Source organism: Lutjanus erythropterus, chromosome 2 (assembly GCF_056507025.1).
Source record: "Lutjanus erythropterus isolate fLutEry1 chromosome 2, fLutEry1.hap2, whole genome shotgun sequence".
Classification (NCBI taxonomy): Eukaryota; Metazoa; Chordata; class Actinopteri; order Lutjaniformes; family Lutjanidae; genus Lutjanus; species Lutjanus erythropterus.
The window spans coordinates 32,032,670-32,051,360 of NC_139318.1; the positions used below are offsets into that span (position 1 = coordinate 32,032,670).

Consider the following 18,691-nt stretch of genomic DNA (forward strand, 5'->3'; position numbering starts at 1 on the left):
TAAGATATGGTAAATGTATTTTTATATCATAATTCTAATAGTTATTAGCCCCAGGTCAACAAGAACTGTCCTAGAATTGTCCTAGGGCCACAATTCTGGATGTGTAAAACATATTTGGAAGTGGTAATTTAATATTCCACATGTGCAGGCCCTTTTTCTTTTCTTTTTTTATATGACATTACAACTGTTTCATAAGCTTAAGAAATAATTTATAACATTACAAATTCACACAGGTCCTAGGATCTGAGGAAAGAGATGGCATTTTCACTTCTAACATAGTAACAATGTCAGAAATGAAAAAGGTTGGTGGAAGTCTGATTTCCTGATGAGCAATTGCTTAATTTTTATTGAAGAAATCCAAATTTGTGTCAAGGGAAATTTAAATGAGAATTATCAGTTTTAAATATTAGAGATGTTGATGCTTGTAGACCTCAAACCAGTTCAGAGCCAATTTGAAGAACAGTCGTGACTTGAAGTGCTCTCATGTGGTACATTTGAGCATTAATTGCAGGAAAGCCGTGTCACTCTGGGCTGTGGTTGTCAGTACATAAATGTGGGATGATGATTATTAATGCACAGTGACATTTGACATTAGTCAAAATGAATTTAATGTACATTGTAGTTCCAAATGGTGTTTTAGTGTTTCCCAGTGCAAAAGTTATTTCAGATCTCACACAATGACAGCTGCAAATTTATTTAGACATGATAATTGTGAACCCCATTGTCACTTTTCAGAATGTGTGGAGTTTGTTTTCACATTTGTCTGCTGAAGGGGGGATATTTCTCTACAGTCACCCTAAATCTTTGCACTTTACACAAGTGTGATATGGAAAAATGAAACCTCCAGTGTGCACACACAGTCATGACCAATGCATTTGCATAGATTCTCTTAGACTCTGGGTTTTTGAATGAGGGACAGCAATGTAGAAAAACCACTTCACAATGTTTTTTGTCATAAACAGTTTGCTAGCTTGCCAACTTCCACATCCAAAAAGTTTGACAACTCCTGCTTTAGAGCATTTACTTAACAATATTTTGTGAATAGAGGAGTTACAGGACAGCTGTGGATAAACACAATTCAAAGAAGAACTGATCACATCATGCCTATAATGTCTGGCGACAGAGTGAGTGTTGAGTATTGAGTGTTGTTTTTATGAGGGGCACTGAAATGTGTAGTGAAAGAATTTCAAGCAGTTTATTCCATCAGTGTTAAGCATGTGTCAGAGATGGTGAAGAGTTCGTTTCTCCCCTTAAATTTGAATTAATTTCAAACCCACTGACATCTCTGTTCACATCAGACTGTTCCTGCTTCCCTCAGATTTTTGCCACTGTAGAAGATCATGTTCCTTACACCTCATATTAATGAGTGTTAATGTAAAGATTTGTTAATGAAAGAAATGGGTACACAGTGTGTTTATTGCTGCACCTTTTTAACATACAGATTCAGACAAAACTTAATTACTTTCTTTGTTGTCACACCAAGTGAAATTTAGACAGTTTTATTGTTGCTGTGAAGTTCCTATAATGAAAAGTCTGCAAGAATCTTTTCAGATCCATCTCTTAGTAAAGCATAATGAGGGTAACTCCACAGTCATTTAAACAAGGGTCACTGAGCAGCACAGTTCTCTTTCTACAGTAAAAGCCTAAAGGAAAGTAATAAGGATGAAGTCATTGTAATAAAACATCTGAGAAATGCTAGAAACAGCTAGGCTGCAAAACAACATTTTATGGTTCTATTTGTGTTTTGAAATAACATGAGTGATATTAAAGGTAGAATCAGTAGGATTTGTCAGAGCTGTTCATCAACGCACCAGAGAGATAATTTATTGCTGTGTCTCATTCCCAGGATGTCAAATACTGACATTTTGGGTTGGTAAAGTGTCCCAAGCACAGCAGAATAATGAGAAATGCAGGCAGAGGGCTGAGTCTCTGTGGATACAGGCACCACCACACACCCTTTATGGATCATAAGTGATGGTTGAGAGGGATTATGCTTGTGAGTCTGTACATTATTTGGTTGCATGTTATGCCTTTAAGGAGTAACAGCCATTACAGTTACAATGTCATACTGTTTCCCTGTGTGTTTTCCTGGTACAAGGAAGTAATAACTGCTCTAATGACAATGCTCAAGCTAGCTCTGCTCACAGTAAATACATTGTTTGAATTTAATATTTTTCTAGATGTGGTATAGATGCGCCACTCGCCTCTGGCTACAAAATTGCCAGAAAATGTGTAACCACAACCTGTTCTGTTTTACATGTGTCAATTAATGACAAAGATAGAAGCCCATACGTCTTGATTCAAATGCAGGCTGATCAAAATGCTGTAGCCCATTTGTCTCCACTCTTTGTCTCGTCTATAAAAACTGTAATACTTTATTTTGAAGGTCACAGAGAACCAAGACAAATAGACATGACAAAGTAGCACAAAATACAACAGACTGCCAGTTCAAAGAAAAGGTTTGCATATGTATGTCAATCCCTACAGTGACTGAAATCAAGTGGATCAGGCTCAGAAATGGAGACTGTGCTGCCAAGCACCAGTAAATTTTAAGAAACTCAGAGTGGGCACAAAGTATACCAATTTTTTTTAAAGATCTAGATGAGAAACCTTGTTATTTAACCATTTTTAATGCAGGGAGGGAACACAGATTTCCACTCTCGAGATAACTCTGCAGATGGACTCTCAGCACAGTCAAAGAATGAACTGGGTGGAATGAGCCCAGAACAGAGAGTGTGTCAATGTTTTATACACAGATAAATGCAAGGTCAGGAAAGGGTGAGTTGCATATTGTTATCACATGATGGTACAGGACATTCAGAAAAACAGTACAGCACTTCTGGCTTGTTCTATCTCATGTTGTCTTGTGTGTCATACAAGTATATCAGGATTCTGTTCAGCATTGTTTTAGAAAAGTGTAACCAGTGGGTGACTCTAAAATGAATGAGTTGAAGTCTAGCATTGAGAGAATATGCTGTCATCCTTTCCAGCCCTTTCACCCACAACTAATCTAAAATCTCTTTACCAGAATCTTTAAGAATCTGTAATTTCTGAATAATTCACTAGTAATTTAATACGTTTCTTGTAAAGAGCTACGTAATCTGGTGCTAATTTATTGACAAATTTTACATTTTTGCACGTTCAGCTGACCTGCTGTACACCATAAATTTTCATTATCAATTATCGATCTGCATATTATTTTCACAATTTATGTATACAAACTGGTATAAAGGCCAACCCAGTCCAAAACCCAAAGACTCTTCATTTACTATTATAAATGGCAAAGAAAAGTAGGAAATAGTCATATTTAAGAAGCTGCAACCAGTAAATGTTTGACATTTTTGTTTGAAAAATTACTGAAACAATTTTTAAGTCTTTTGAGCAACTAATTAATTAATCACCCATCTTTGCAGCTCTACATGCAATATTTATATCAGTATTTATATCAATATATATATATATATATATGGATAGATAGATAGATAGATAGATAGATAGATAGATAGATAGATAGATAGATAGATAGATAGATAGATATTAGAAATGATAAAAGATCTTATAAATTTGGAGTTAGGTATGACATATCAGTGATGTGATTCCTATGAACCAGCAGGATTCACCCAGTAGGAAGTTTGATGCTCAGAGTGCCGTGCGTCACCTTCACAAGCTTGGCCTCAGTCAGACAGCTAGCCTGTCACGTCCCTCCGATTGCAGAGGCGGTGACAATAATGAGTTCTCTCACTCTCTGTCACTCACAGTCGTCCTTCCCTCCCTCAGGCTTTTACTTGAATCCATAAAGTAGTTATTATAATTCATTTGGGGAGAGAGAACTAAATTGACCTGGCCATTAAACACCCTGTGGGAGACATTAGGCCCCGTAATGTTCCTCTGGGCTAAGTTGTAAAGGAATATAGTCTGTTTAGTCGAGTTTTTAATAGCTGAAGTGACTAATTTGGTTTTGTTTTGTTTTTTTAATTGGCAATAGAATTGTGTTCTTTTGAAGGGAACCTGGGGTCAATAGTATCCTCTTAAAGCAGCGTGGATGGAGATGGAGAAGAGAATGTTTACTGGAATATTTATGAGACTCATTATACGAACCTATTTACAAGTAGTTTTCACATATTACTGCACTGTGAAACCTGTTTTTCAACATGTATTTTGAACTGATCTGGCTTTGCACATTTTCTGTCTTTTTTGTAGCTTTCATTTTCTGCGCTTTTATTTTATAGTTCCAAATTCTGACCTATGTCGACAGCGTCCTTTGCCTTTTATCACCCTACACACCATCTTATATTATCCTCATTCTTAGGTCTCCATACTTGTATAAACAGCATTGGGTGGGAAATGAAGATGTACTGTGTTGTTCAATGTGTGGGTGGTCGACAGTGTAACAGGAGTGCAAATATTGACACCACTGCAGCCTCTGGATGGGCTGAATGTCGTCATGTATGCAGATGAAGGTGGAGGCAGGAACTATTGATCCTACTAACATTCGACTTCCTCTCTGTTTGTCCGTTTGATGTCTCGTTTGGAAACTGTATTTATACATTTAGCCCAGTTGTATAAACTGCAAGTTGTTTCAGCCTCAGCATCCAACACTTGCACCTCTGTATCTGTTATAAAATATTTTCTGTTGAGCATTCTTGTTTATGTACATCTCTGTTGAAAACTGACGAGGAAGCAAAGAATGGAGTTCTTCTTCTTCTTTTTGTATTGGCAATGGATCATATTACGACATGCATGTGATAGGGATCATTTGCAGTGATGCACCCACACAGATTATCACTCAAATCTGCAGTTCTGCTCAGTGCCATGGAGCTTTATTGTAACTTTAATCCCATTGTCTTGGATGCCCGGTTTACTGTCACCAGTCTCATATGTCATCTGTTTCATCATTTTTTGCAGTAGCAGGCAACTGACTGCATCCAAAAGCGTAAAGACAAAGTCATCAACTCGTAACTTTGTCCATGTGTTAATTCATTTATTTAATTAATTCAGAGCCACATATTTCCCTGAGAACTTGGTCAAGATTAAAATCATAGCTAAGATGGCCAGGTAGCTCAGCTGGTAGAGTGTACATCCCATGTATTGAGGCTGTGATTGTGGGTTTGACTTCCACATGTGGCCCTTTGCTGCATGTCACCTCCACAGGCGGGAGGCAAACTGGCAGCTGCTGCAAAGTACTCACAGCATCAGCATATGGGGTGCATGCTTTACCAGGGTGTGGATTTTTTGTAAATTGTGTTTCATAGACAGTCTGGCTTGTAAAAGTTGTACAAAAGTTGTATGACAAATCGAACAGTAAAGTTTGAGAGCCACACAAATTAGGCAAGTTTTTGTGGGAGAAACAACAAAACAGGAGGGCCCTGGGAGAGAGTCTTGAAACATACTAGAAACCCAGGAAAAACAGGAGCATTGGTAGGTTCTAAGTGCCATAAAAGTATAAGGTTTCCGAGTATTGACTCTGTTCCACATGTGAACAAGGCTGAATATGGCAAATCTAAGTCTAAATGATTGTCATTCACAACTAATCTTGTGTCATCTTTGTGTATTTATTGTTCTCTAAATAGTTTTTGTTGTGTCTCTTCAGATACAGGTGTCATACTACCCTCCTGGTCAGTATCCCAGCTCAGGCCAGCAGTATCGTGTGCCCCAGCCTATGTCCCACCAGGTGTCTTATCCTGCCCAGCGCACACAACCCATGCCTCAGCCCACCCAGCAGTCAGGTCAGTACATTTTGTTATACGGTGTTATCACAAAATCTGCTTCAGTTTTTGCAAGACACAAGGAGGCGGACTCTGTGTTTGCATTGATGATGCTTTGTGCTCAGATGCAGTAAAAGTTGATGGACTTGGACCTTATATTAATCATCTGTATATACGTTTCATATTTGAGTGGCATAAGGATACTAACATTTAATACCTTGATAGATGAGTAGATGTATATAGAAAATTATATAAAGACACACACTGCCTTGCCAAAAAAAAAAAGAAGTCGCACACTCTAAAATTTTATTGGACCACCTTCAGCTTTGATTACAGTATGCATTTGCCATGACATTGCTTCAATATTTATTTCTGTCCAGAGCTGAATAAATTCTTGTATTAATGACAGGAGAATCGGACCACTGCATAAAAGTCTTCCCCAGCACATCCCAAAGATTCTCAATGGGGTTAATGTCTGGACTCTGATGGCCAATTGATGTGTGCAAAATGATGTCTCATGTCCCTGAACTACTCTTTTAGAATTTGAGCCATATGAATCCTGGCATTGTCATCTTGGAATATGCCTGTGCCATCGGGGGAAGAAAAAATCCATTGATGGAAAAACCTGGCCATTCCATATGTTTAGGTAGTCAGCTGACCTCATTTTTTGGGCACATAACGTTGCTGAACCTCGACCTGACCAACTGAAGCAACCACAGATCATAACAGTGCCCCCACAGGCTTGTACGGTAGGCACTAGGCATGATGGGTGCATCACTTCATTTGCCTCTCTTATAACCCTGGTGTGCCCATCACTCTGGAACAGGGTAAATCTGGACTCATCAGACCACATGACTTTTTTCATGGCCACAGTGTCCAATCTGTATGTGGCTTTTTTTGGCCAGGCAGTCTATAATCTGTTTCCTGTGCTTTTTTGCATAAAATCACTCATGATACACACAGTTATTTTGGTATTGAATATTTATGTTTAGATGTTTGTACCTTTTTACTTTTTTTTAACCTATTTGGAGCACCCTCCTTCAAAATTTCTCTTGTGTAAATCAATACACGTGTACAGTCCACTTGAATTTATCCCTGTATTATGTTTGCTGATAACTGCTGAATCATACCTAGTTTTAAGTCTACCAGGTAAAAGGTTGATTTTAAGCCTTGTCTCTGCATTGTTCTGCCAAGTCAAATATGCTCGAACCAAAATAGAGCCGTGCCTCTTTTTTTTCATGGAAAACCTTGACACCTTTATCCCTCAGTCCCTCTCATTTGGGATCTGTGAAGGTTGGCTGTGTGTTTATACAGTATGTGACTGATAGACACTGTTGACAACCTGACTGGACTCTGGCTCATAGTGCGGCCTGCCAAATCCACATGGATCATGAACATTGCGGTCAGACAGACCTTTCATCAGTCCAGGGCTCCTGCCTGTTTGAAATATGAATTTTGTGATGTTGAAGACTTATTCTTAAAGAAATATCAAGCATGTGAACCGAGACCCTTCTGATTTTACTCAAGTTATAATTGTTGAAACTCAGTTTGTATGATGCCCTTTTTTGTGTACTTCTACAAATACTTCTCTATTATGAAATGAGTGTTTTTTTTGCAAAGAAAGTACTACTAACATCCTGTAATTTATGAAAACAAGGTATACAGTATGTAAACCTAAACAAGTATAAAAGTGGTCCAGAGAATTTTGTTGCTTTTGTATGCTATCATCCAAGTTGCCTCAGTTGTTCTCCTTTGAGCTAAGATTACTTATAGCACCATTATCTGTAAACTGTTGGTCTCTGTTTGTTGCAGTCAACTCTGCTTCTGTCCTGTTGTGCAGTGATTTTCCCCTCAAAAGCAAAGACCCAACGACCGGTCTTCTTCTTTTCTTCTCTCTGGCACTGTACTCCTCCTTTATCACCCTTCTCTAATTTCTCTGCTCCAATTGTTGTCTGTTGTCATCAGGTCTCCAGACCATGATGCCCAGCCAGCAGCCGAGCTACCAGAGCATGATGGGTGTCCAGCAGCCCCAAAACCCTGGTCTGCTCAATTCCCAAAGGGCAGGCATGGGAGGACAAATGCAAAGTATAATGGTTCAGTACCCACAGATGCCATCATATCAGGTACGGACGGTTTTTAGTGCGGGAAATACTGTAACTAATAAAGGATACAAAAACAACAGTTTTTTGCTATTGTTTAGTAAATAAGCCTTGCCTGGTGAGCAGAAAGTTTTAGCCCCACCAGTGTCCAGGTACATGTGGCTGATCTTCCCAGGTTCAACAGCTCCATCTGGTGCACATTTGAAACAACATTTGAGGAGTCAAACAAAGTTAAATGACCCCAATAATATTAGCGGGTTGATCATAAATCTTCATCAACATGATGGTGAATGATGAATACATTATCAACAATTATGTACGTCCTTCTGCAACAAGTTAAATAGAAATGCACCAAGTAAATGATGTGAAAAACCACAAATTTCTACTCTTTTTTTTCTGATGCTTTTAATGCAGAAGTAGGTTTGAGCAGCAGATAGACTGACTCGTGTCAATTCTAGTCCAGAGGTCAGTCCTCATTACTTGTAATTGTGTTTAGAGTAAGGAGTTAACCAAAGCTTCTGCCCCTTTCTGCCCTGATATTTGGATACTTTTTCAATACCACATTTAAATTATACAATGTGCATTAATTACAGTATCAAAAGTACTGAACCTATTAAAAATATCGTAAGTGCTCAGTTCAGTTCAGTCTTTATTGTTAAAATGTTTGTCACTGTTTCCCAGAGCCCAAGATGACATCCTCAAATGTTTTGATTTGTTCACAACTCATGATATGTAATTTACTGTCAGAAAAGAGTAAGAAAACCAGGAAATGTTCAATAAATCAATTATCAAAATAGTTGGCATTTAATTTAATAACTGATTAATCGTTGCAGCTTTGCTTTGTGGTACAACAGTATTTAATTTAAAATAGTATTTTCATACACATCTAGCCTTTAACAAATATTGCACCTCCTGTGATTTGAAATTTGCAGTAGGCCATATTGCAAATTTCTTAAAATTTTGATTAATTGTACTGACGTTTAAAATTCTGTTATTGTGACAAATCAAATGCTACGTTACATCTGAACCCTGTGTGTTGGCTACCAAAGACCAAAAAAGGGACAGACAGATACAGTCTGCAACAAGACCAAATGAGATGTAACAGTGAAAGGTTTTAAAGTTAATCCTTCTTTGTTAGTCTTGAATTCTTTTCTCCGTTTTCATTTTTTGGTGTCTTATCTCTCAACCCTCCACACTTTCCCAGGTACCAGTGGGAAATGAAAATCAACAGGTGGTGCAGCAGCAGTACCAGCAGCAGGTGATGGTACCAGTCAGCCAGTCTGTCCAGGGACCCATGCCTGTCTACTACAGTGTTATCACACCCACACAGCAGAATAGCACAAGGTATGTACAGATTAATACAACATATTCATATAAATGAGTTGGCACAATATTCACAAATTTCAAATGATCAGCGTAACTTAAAAATATGTTGTGCATTGTATGTAGCAGCCACAGGGGAATTTTGTGGGAGCATCTCCTCGCATTTTCTTGATCTTCTTCAATATTGTATTGGTATCCTTGTGTATGGGTGTGGGTGTGGGTGTGAGTGTGAGTGTGTGAGTGAACGAACAAACGAACAAACTACATTTCAGTGTCTTTTCTTCTGTGTTTATATCCTGCAGCCCATCAGTAGGTTACCTGCAGCCTCCCAGCTCTGAGCAGTATCAAATCACACAGTCGCCGTCCCCTTGCAACCCTCAACAGTTGCAGCAGCAATATTCAGGTGAGACGTGGTTGTAAAGTGGTCATTAGAAAAACATTTTGTGACCACTAAATGAACATAATTTTAGCTTCCTTAAGATTTAGTTTTATTTAGATTCATTTTTATCTAATTTGTGGTTATAATCCTCCCAGAATGAATGCCTGGTGTATTTTGTAATTCAGTGAAATCCAAATTGAAGCCCTCCTTCATAAAATCAGGTGAAAGGTATTCAGGGAAAAGTGCAGATTGAGGTACATGGAGTTCACACTTTGATCAATGTCCTTAAAAAGGGAATGTTTGGAGAAATCACGGAAAGCCTAAACTTCACAAAGACCTTGCATTCACATTTGCCCTTAAGCAAATGTTGATCGTAAATAATGGTCACTTTATCCTTTCAACCTCTGTTCTGTTTGTATTGTTTGCTCAGGTGTATGTTTATTTGTTGGAAATGTGATGTGATTGGTCAGTTTTAATATGGCATGATAGTTATATTTCAGACTCTGTTTCCTCTGTTCTCAGACTGAATTCAACAAAGGATCTAAACTTTGGGTCTTCTTGAATTCAACAAAATATTGTCATATTACACGTTTGGAATAATGAATGTTGTTCATCTGGTGTTTGATATCTTAAGCTGTTATACTGGCAGGCAAACGCGATTGTAATCTTGAACCAGGAAACAAGGCATCATGGTAGTGTGTATTACAGGTCATCTGCAGGTCATTAAAAAGGATAACTTTCTCAAATATCAGGCCATGAAGTCATTGAAATATTTTGTCTTTGACAACAAATGAAAATGGTCAGGGCTTAGCAGTTTATCTACATGTGTGTCTGTCTCCCTCTGTCTCTCTGCATGCTCTCTCAGGAGTGCCCCCTCCTGGGCCTGGGGTGATGGTCATGCAGCTCAGTGTCCCCAATGGACCACAGCCTTCCCAGAACCCTCCTTTGGTCCAGTGGAACCCATGCAAGTACTACAGCATAGAGCAGAGGCCCGGCAAACCAGGAGAACTCTACAAACCTGACAACACTCCACAGGTACACAGAAATAAACACTAAGATCCTCCTGATCAGTGGTGAAGGTATTTGTAAATGAAAAAGATCTCAAGAATCCAGTCATTCATTTAAACATATTCACAAATGAATCTGTCTGCCCCCGTGTGGCTGAAAATGTTAATGTGATCAGGGAAGATGCACTAATATGTCACAGTATTTTATATTTTTTCTCTCTTTTTTTTTTTTCTTGCTTGCATCCAGGCCAGTACCCAGCTGACGAGCCCCCTGGCCTCCCCTACTCAGTCTCCCACCCCGTCTCCCTCCGGCAGCGTCAGCAGCGTCTGTCCAGGCCTGGGACCATTACCCCTCATTTCCCAGTTTCCCCGGCCAGGAGGACCAGCTCAAGGTAAAAATGAGCAAGAGGGATGAAAGTTCAAAACATACGATGCAACAATGATTGAGCAAAAAAATGCAATAAACGTGCAGATATTCATCGGGTGACAGGAATGAGGAAAATGTATTTAATGCTTAAATATAACCAGTGACAATGGAGATGGTACATATTCAATCAGGTATTGATTGTCATTTATCATATCACACACTAGTATGTTGTTCATTTATTGAACATCGGCCCTGACTCTTGCTGTTAATAGAAGAGTAGGCTTTTGCAACCTGTGTCTTATTTTATCATTATCAACATCATTCCTCAAGCTTATTATGTTACATTTTCTCACCAACTTTGTTCATCCTCTTGGTCTGTCACATGAGCAGTCAGATAATCAGATAAGAGTTTTACCATACAAACTGTGAGAGGAAAAATAAAAATAAAATGAAAGCATACATTCAGTAATTATTTATTCCATCCATTAGATTGTGCAACCAGTTACAGTAGTTCAGTTTTTATATGGAACTGGGTGTGTATTTTTTATTTTAATGGTTTTAATGCTTTTGGGGTTTGTGTTATGGTTGAGCAATCTGTTATCTCGTCCTCTGGAATCTGAGATACATTACTTAGTCTATGTACATTTGTTACATCCAGTAAATAAACAAAATAAAACCACCACGTGTCAAGAAAGGGAATATTCTTACACTTATTTTCCTTATTAAACAGAAAAATGAAACTGTACCCCTACTGACTAAAGACGTGCTTAGAAGTGTAAAAAGTCTGGCTCTACAGGTTGTTTACCTCTCAATCATCCACTGGACTGCTTCGCTGAGCAGCAGTTCTCATTCTGAGGACCATTAGATTCCCGAAATAAGATGACAAAATCATCCCACCAACCTCCCAAAAAAAAAAAACAACAATGAATGCCACATAGTAAAGTAATAAACTTGTTATCAAAACCAGTAGAAATGATTGCAGGCACTACAAAAATAAGAACTCCCTTAATTCAAAGGCAAATAAACGTGGACAGCTGTTACAGCTGTGTGCTTGAATCCCTGCTCAGACTCGTGCTCTTTCACCCATTTTCACAGCGACCCTCTAAACCTTGTCAGATGGCTTTTGGCCTCGAGCCAACAGGTCGTCATTTCACCTCACATGATTGGTGCTGTGCCACCTGATCAAAATCTGCTGCACCTTTACTTCGTCCCTGTCCTCTGACCGATATTTACACACAAAAACCTGTACTGACAAATAGACTGTGTTTTGGAATGCAAGATTACACATACAAATACGGTCTTGCATCAGTCTATGATCCATGTTATCACCATGGCGCTCAGCTTTACTTGATCGTCTTCAAAACATGAAAAATATAGAGTACTGTAGTAGTGAGCTACATCAGGCCCTTTTACCCATTTCTCACAGCTTTGGGTTCTTTGCACATGAAGACTTTTTTTTTTATCAATGAGACCAGGTTAGAAAAAGAAAAAAAAATGGTCTGGTCTCCACTGGGAAATAAAACTCTGAATTGAAGTGTTTTCAGGATTGATCACTTTAATATGATTTATGTTCTTTAGGTGATGGTCGCTACTCTCTGTTGGGGCAGCCTCTCCAGTACAGCCTGTGTCCTCCTCCTCTCATGCATGGCCAGTCCTCCTACAGCTCCCATCAGGTCAGTACTGACAGGCCTTTGTACTGTCTGAAACATTACACAACTCACAGTCCTCCTGTGCTCCAAGGTTGTGATATTGACTTGTCTTGATATATTTAATCTCGCCTTTGTGCATTTGTTGCCATGTGTTTTCCTAAAGGCTTTTTTAAAAATGTGGCAAAAATAGGTGAAAATGTCAGCTGACCGATGAGTCACCACAGAATGTCTTGGTTTTCTGAATGAAGATATTCGTGTAAAGTTTGGGATTAATCACACATTTAAGTCACACTCATAAAGTGTGGGTGTGTGGAAATTGATTAAAATCTTTATTTACAGCAGTGTTGTGTAACAAATTATTTTTTAAAATCATTTTTCCATTTTAAGTGTAAGTCATAATAAAATGAGCTGTCCATCATTTTCTGTCTGTGCTGCCCACTAGTGGATGTTGAAACTGCTCCACTTACCAAAGACCAAGTTTAAGGCTCACGCTGATTGCTTATACCCCCATCTAGTGTCTTGTTGTGGAACTTCATTGTAATAATAAGCCCTATAATGTCTCTGTTATGTGCTCAGGGCCAAGGAGTAATGAAACACGGGGCACGAGGGAAGAAACAAACACTCAAATCTGCCTCAACAGATCTCGGCACTACTGATGTTGGTAAGTTACAGGTGCATCATCATCACAAACCAGCAGAACATCTGTCTGTGTTCTCATGTTCTCCTGCAGGTCTAGTTATATACACTCCCATGTGGCCACGTGGTTTTATTTCAAAGAATCATATCACACACGTAGGGCTGCAAGTAATGATTAGTTTCATTATCAATTAATCTGCCAGTAATTTTTGCGGTTAATAGTTTAGTCTTTGAAATTTCACAGAATTGTGAAAAATGCTCATCATAATTTCACACAGCCCAAAATGACATCTCCATGTTGCTTCTTTTGTCTGACCAGTAGTTCAAAACGCAGAGACTCTTCATTTACTGTTACTCGTCACATTTTTGAAGCTGGACCTCGGCAAGTGTTTGACGTCTTTGCTTGAAAAATGACTGAAACAATTATTAAATCTTTTGATCAGCTAATTGATTAGTCAACCAATCATTGCAGATCTGCTTGCAGTAAATATAACAAATGATAAAAGTGGCAAAGTGTGTTCAGGTATATGTGTGAAAAGTAGCTACTAGCAGGCAGATTATATCACTTTTCTCAGCCTGTATGTTGCTGATCTTTTCAATGATATTAATGAACACTCAAAGTGCTTTACATTCAGTAAATTCAGAAAAAATAGCACCAATAAATAATAAGAACATAAGTTAAAATATTAGGGTAAACAGATACAGCTACCACTACAACACAACAACAAACAGATACTATCAAGAACAGATCCAAACTTAACATAAATGTTTGTGCCTAAAAATTATGATTAAAAGGAGTAAAGTGTGATATAAAAGGAAAAACAAAGACCCTACAGTGATTCCAAACTCCTAAATGGCAGTGCAGAGGCAGCGATTCACATAAAAGTCCTTCTATAAAACAGTATTTTTTTGAAGTGACACAGGTTTCGTTACCCTCATTTCCTCGTCGTTCCAAAGTACAGGCGCCCTAATTCCTGTATTGTTTTCTTCACAAACTCATCCTTCTGGTGTGGACGTCATTAAATAAACCTTGAGTTACAGCTTTGCATTCAAGTGCAGTTCTACAGCCTCTGCAAATATGTCAGATTAGAAAACCAAAACTCATGTTTTTTCTCTTACCTGTAGTGTTATTTATCCATCTGGATTGTTCTGACTCGCTGAGTTTTGGAGATATCGGCCGTAGAGATGTCTGCCTTCTCTCGACTATATCTGAAATAGATGGCACTCAGCTTGTGGTGCTCAAACAGCCTAAAAACTACATTAGAACAACTTAACAGCAATGTCTGTTCCCAGAAATCATGATCTCATTACTCAAGATAATCCACAGACCTTGTTGTGACCAATATCATGTAAGAACTATTTTCTTTCTACCCAACTAGCACTGCCAACCGTGACACCATGCAGAACTAAGTTTGGATCCACTCATGGACAAAAGGTTGCAGCTCAGCCAAGGATGATGTGATTGAAGTTTACATCACAAACATGAGCCTCTCATCCATTATTTCTGGAAAGAGACATTATTATTTAAGTTTTCAAATGTATTTTTGATGGTTCGTGCAGTACAAGCCGAGTGTCATCTAGTTCAGTTATATTCAAAATAAGGCAGACATCTCTATGGCTGATGGCAACAAGGCAACTTGCATCAGATTATCTAGATAGATAAATAGCACTTTGCTTTACTTCATTTGTTTATTTGATAGGGATAGGGCACGTTAATGAGAGTACAAGATGTAACCATGCCAGATTTTGGCAAAAATGCTTATTTACATCTGATGTCCCGACGCAGGTAACAAAATTAGACATTACCAGTAACAAAGTACAAATATACAATGTGCAGGTATAAATGAAACAGTGCACTTCAGGTAACACATATAATGTGTATGGTACAGATGCTTCATGTCTCTAAAGCAGAGGTTCTTAATTTTTTCTCAGCTAAGAACCTCTTCAAAGAAAATGTGCTGGTGATCTCCTTGTGTATGTCCATTGGAATAATTTTAATTGAGTATATTTTTTACACTTCTTCTCAGTTATGTGAAAGAAGACAAGAGACATGTATTAGAAAGATATTAGACATGTATTAAAAATTTGTACCATCTTAAAGGGATGTTCACCCAAAAATTAAAATTCAGTCATTATCTACACACCCTCATGCTGATTGAAGGTCAGTTTTAGGTTCTTTAGTCTTTAGTTCTTTAGGAGTTTCTCATGGCTGTTAGTTAAGAGTACTGATAATTTCACATTTTTGTGTTTTAAGAAGACCTTCATATAACATATAGTTTAAGAGAGGTCAAGTTATAGTGAGCAAATATGGATGATTTATTATTCATTAGCTCTGACCAAACCAAATCAACAACAAAAACAAAAGAACAGTTCTAACTCTTCAAATGGCAATAAGTCATCAGCCCAATAATTATTAGTGCATCCCAAAAATATTTTTTTATATGCTGATAAGTTGATTGAATAAATCTGAAAATATAAAATTCCCCCTGGCAGAGTCTATGAACCCGTATTTGAGCATCACTGATCTCGAAACAACAGCTTGATTGATCATGTCTCTCTGACTGTCCTCGTCTCTTCTTTGTCCAGTGGTGAGTCGAGTACTCGAGGTAACAGACCTGCCAGAGGGGATTTCACGTCCAGAGGCCGAAAAGCTCTTCAACCAGCTGTCGATGTGCGGTGCCAAGATCCAGTGGCTGAAGGAGCCGCAGGCAGGCCGAGGAGGAGCGGGAGGCTGCGGTCCTTGTCCCATTCCGGGGCCTTCTGGCCCGGGAGCCGCTGCCGGGCCCGGGGCCATGGGGCCAGGAGCGAAGGGCGACGGAGGCGACCCCGCTCACCTCTACACAGTAGTGGCAGTGTTTCCCAGCACCATGGCTGCCCAGAGTGCTTCCTTCAAACTTAACAACAGCGGGGCCAGCCTCTTCAAACTGAGGGCCGCCAAAAAGAACTATGACCTGCGCGTGCTGGAGAGAGCCAGTTCTCAGTGAAAAGAAAAGAGAGGCAGAGGAAAGACAGAAAGTCACGGAGACAGAAAGAAAAGACTCTCGGCGGAGTGGTGGAAAAGGAAGGAGGGCTGAGGGGGACTGCTCTTAGTGTACAATTTAAAAAAAACAAAAAAAAACAAAAAAAAAAACTTGAGTTAAATGATGTGTCAAATGTATAAAAGGGAAGAAGGTGTGAATTATGAGGTGGCTGGTGTTTGGTTGCAAATATGATTTTGTTGTTTGTTTTTATTCATTGTTTTTGTTTTGTATTTATATAGCAGAAGAGCACACAAGACACGTGAGCATGTGTTTCACTGTTGCCGTGGAATGTGTGCTGCCATTATACAAAACACACACACACACACATACATACACACACAGACACACACACACACACACACACAAACGCAGGCAACAGGGTCACGTAGCACATAACAAAAACACACTGGACAGTCGACCTCAGTCAAACCTTTTCCTCCTCTTCCTCCTCCCTCCACTCTCCAACCCCTTCCTCCTTTTTCCCTCCTTTTTCTGCTTTCTCCCTTCCTCAACTTCTCCGCCACCCAGTTGTCTCTTAATCTCACATATTTATAAATTTTCATACGCACAGTTGCGCACTCTCTCTGCTTTTCCCCACCGCTCTTTTTCTTGCCACGTCTCATCCTGCCTCCTCTCTTTCTCTGCTCCTCTGTCCCTCTCATGTACTCTTCTCTTCACTGCTCTCTCCTCTCTTGCTTTCTGTTTGCCTTACTGCTGTTGTGGGTTTCTGTATTGCGCTGTTTTTTTTTCTCAAAAGGTTTTTTTTTTTCCTTTTTTTGTTTTTTGGGATTCAATATATTTATATAAGTGATGTAAGGAATAAAAGAAATCTATATATTCAGTGATTTTTCTTTCTTTCCCCCTGAGTGAAAAAGTTTAGGCCTTCCTTTATCCTTTATCCCCTCCCTCTTCATCCCCCCTCTCCTCTTCCCCTACATTTGTTTCCTCCTTACTGCCCTCTACCTCACTTCTTTGGTCCTCTCCTCTCCTCTCTCCCACAACAAACCCCCCGCCCACCCAGCTCCACCCCGACGCCCCATTGTGTTTGCGTTTTTCGTTGACAGCTGTGCAGAACGTATCAGAAGAAGTAGTTAAAGTGCACAATGATTGCATATGTCTACTGTAAATTTTATTTAATCTGTTATTTTTTGTTTGTTTTTAAAAATATAAAAGTCGAGAAAAAATCTATCAAAACATCACGTGTCATGTGGTTCATTGTTTAACTTTACTGAAGTCGACTCTACACTGAGCCGTAATCCACATAGTTGGCAATTCATGTTTGTCCTCCGTGGGGGACATGACACTGAGGCCTTTATTTAAAATGCCATGCATGTGGTTTATTTGACTCCTGATGTCCTCCAAAAAGCACATCCTGGGCTTTCAAGTGATGTCACACATGTGGGTGTGACCAACAGAGCACATCTGCTGTCATTTCAAAATGACAGGAATTTCAGCAAAGATGTATTTTGGCAGTAAGAGAGATGAGTGATCACATTTATATAGATACATTGTTCTTGTCTTTATAAGGATGTTTTTCATTTATGAGAGTCTGAACTATTTTATATTAAGATTTAAGAAGTCTGTTAATTTTAAATCTTCACGATACACATTTTAACCCATGTCCTTTGTGTTGGACAATGGGACTCACTTCTTGTTTTCAAGTATTTTTCATACCTCAAACAGAGCACCGAGGAAGGCAGAACAGATTTAGATTTGTGACCACATGATGTGCCTTTATCTAAGGACTTTCTGCCTCATCCTGTATTTCTTTTATGTGGCTGCCACAAACAGCTGGATCCAGTACAAGTCAAAGCACCAGGCCAACAGTTCAACAGTGAAGATTCATCCACCAAGAGTTTTTAATGTAATAAAGTTCTACTTAATTGTTAATAAAATGATACAGCTTGTTTTATATTTATTTCCAATATTCATCAAATGAGAATGAATGAAATAGAAATGCAGAGCAAATGAAAATTTTTCATTACCAAGTTGATGCCTTGTAATGTGTTTTTTGTGGAAAATATTGACCCAGTGTCCGCTACAAGGGAAAGGTCATTATTATTTTGGGGGGAAAAAAATCATTGTGAGATGTTTCTTACATCCCAGTTACTTTAATTATCTTTAAAGAAAGCTAAATATTGAAATTTTTATCTTCCAGGTCCCAAAGGATAAATACAGCGTATACAGTACACATACACAGATGGGGAAACTATATTCTTTTTCTCTCTTTTTTTTTTTTTTTTTTTTTTTGGCTCTTTTGTGACTCAGATTTATTTTGTTTTGTTTTATCATAATAGTCTGAGTGAAAATAAACATTTTGTGATTGATGCAGATGGATGTAGCTCAGCGGTTCTCAAACTGAGTTATGGCGCCCACCCCACAGTTTTAGAACCACTAAGGTAACTAAACATTATTCACATTGTTTGGCTGAAAAGTATTTTCATCTTTTTGTGACAGCTGAGATTTCAGTTCCACCACTGCATCCAGATAAACCTTTATTTTCCTC

At 38.7% G+C, this 18,691-nt stretch overlaps 1 protein-coding gene across 12 annotated transcripts in view; it reads left to right on the top strand.

The window, feature by feature from the left end:
- The window catches only part of r3hdm2 (R3H domain containing 2), a 78,044-nt gene extending 60,665 nt beyond the window's left edge, over window positions 1–17,379 (top strand). For all 12 annotated transcript variants that reach the window (XM_084737305.1, XM_084737362.1, XM_084737378.1 and 9 more), the window contains 9 exons: window positions 5,591–5,726; window positions 7,671–7,828; window positions 9,009–9,148; window positions 9,430–9,530; window positions 10,372–10,541; window positions 10,761–10,905; window positions 12,459–12,553; window positions 13,106–13,190; window positions 15,752–17,379. In XM_084737305.1, coding sequence (XP_084593431.1) covers window positions 5,591–5,726; window positions 7,671–7,828; window positions 9,009–9,148; window positions 9,430–9,530; window positions 10,372–10,541; window positions 10,761–10,905; window positions 12,459–12,553; window positions 13,106–13,190; window positions 15,752–16,149 — 1,428 coding nt within the window. In that variant the 3' untranslated portion in view covers window positions 16,150–17,379. The remainder of the gene's footprint in view (window positions 1–5,590; window positions 5,727–7,670; window positions 7,829–9,008; window positions 9,149–9,429; window positions 9,531–10,371; window positions 10,542–10,760; window positions 10,906–12,458; window positions 12,554–13,105; window positions 13,191–15,751) is intronic.
- Window positions 17,380–18,691: the final 1,312 nt, after the last annotated feature.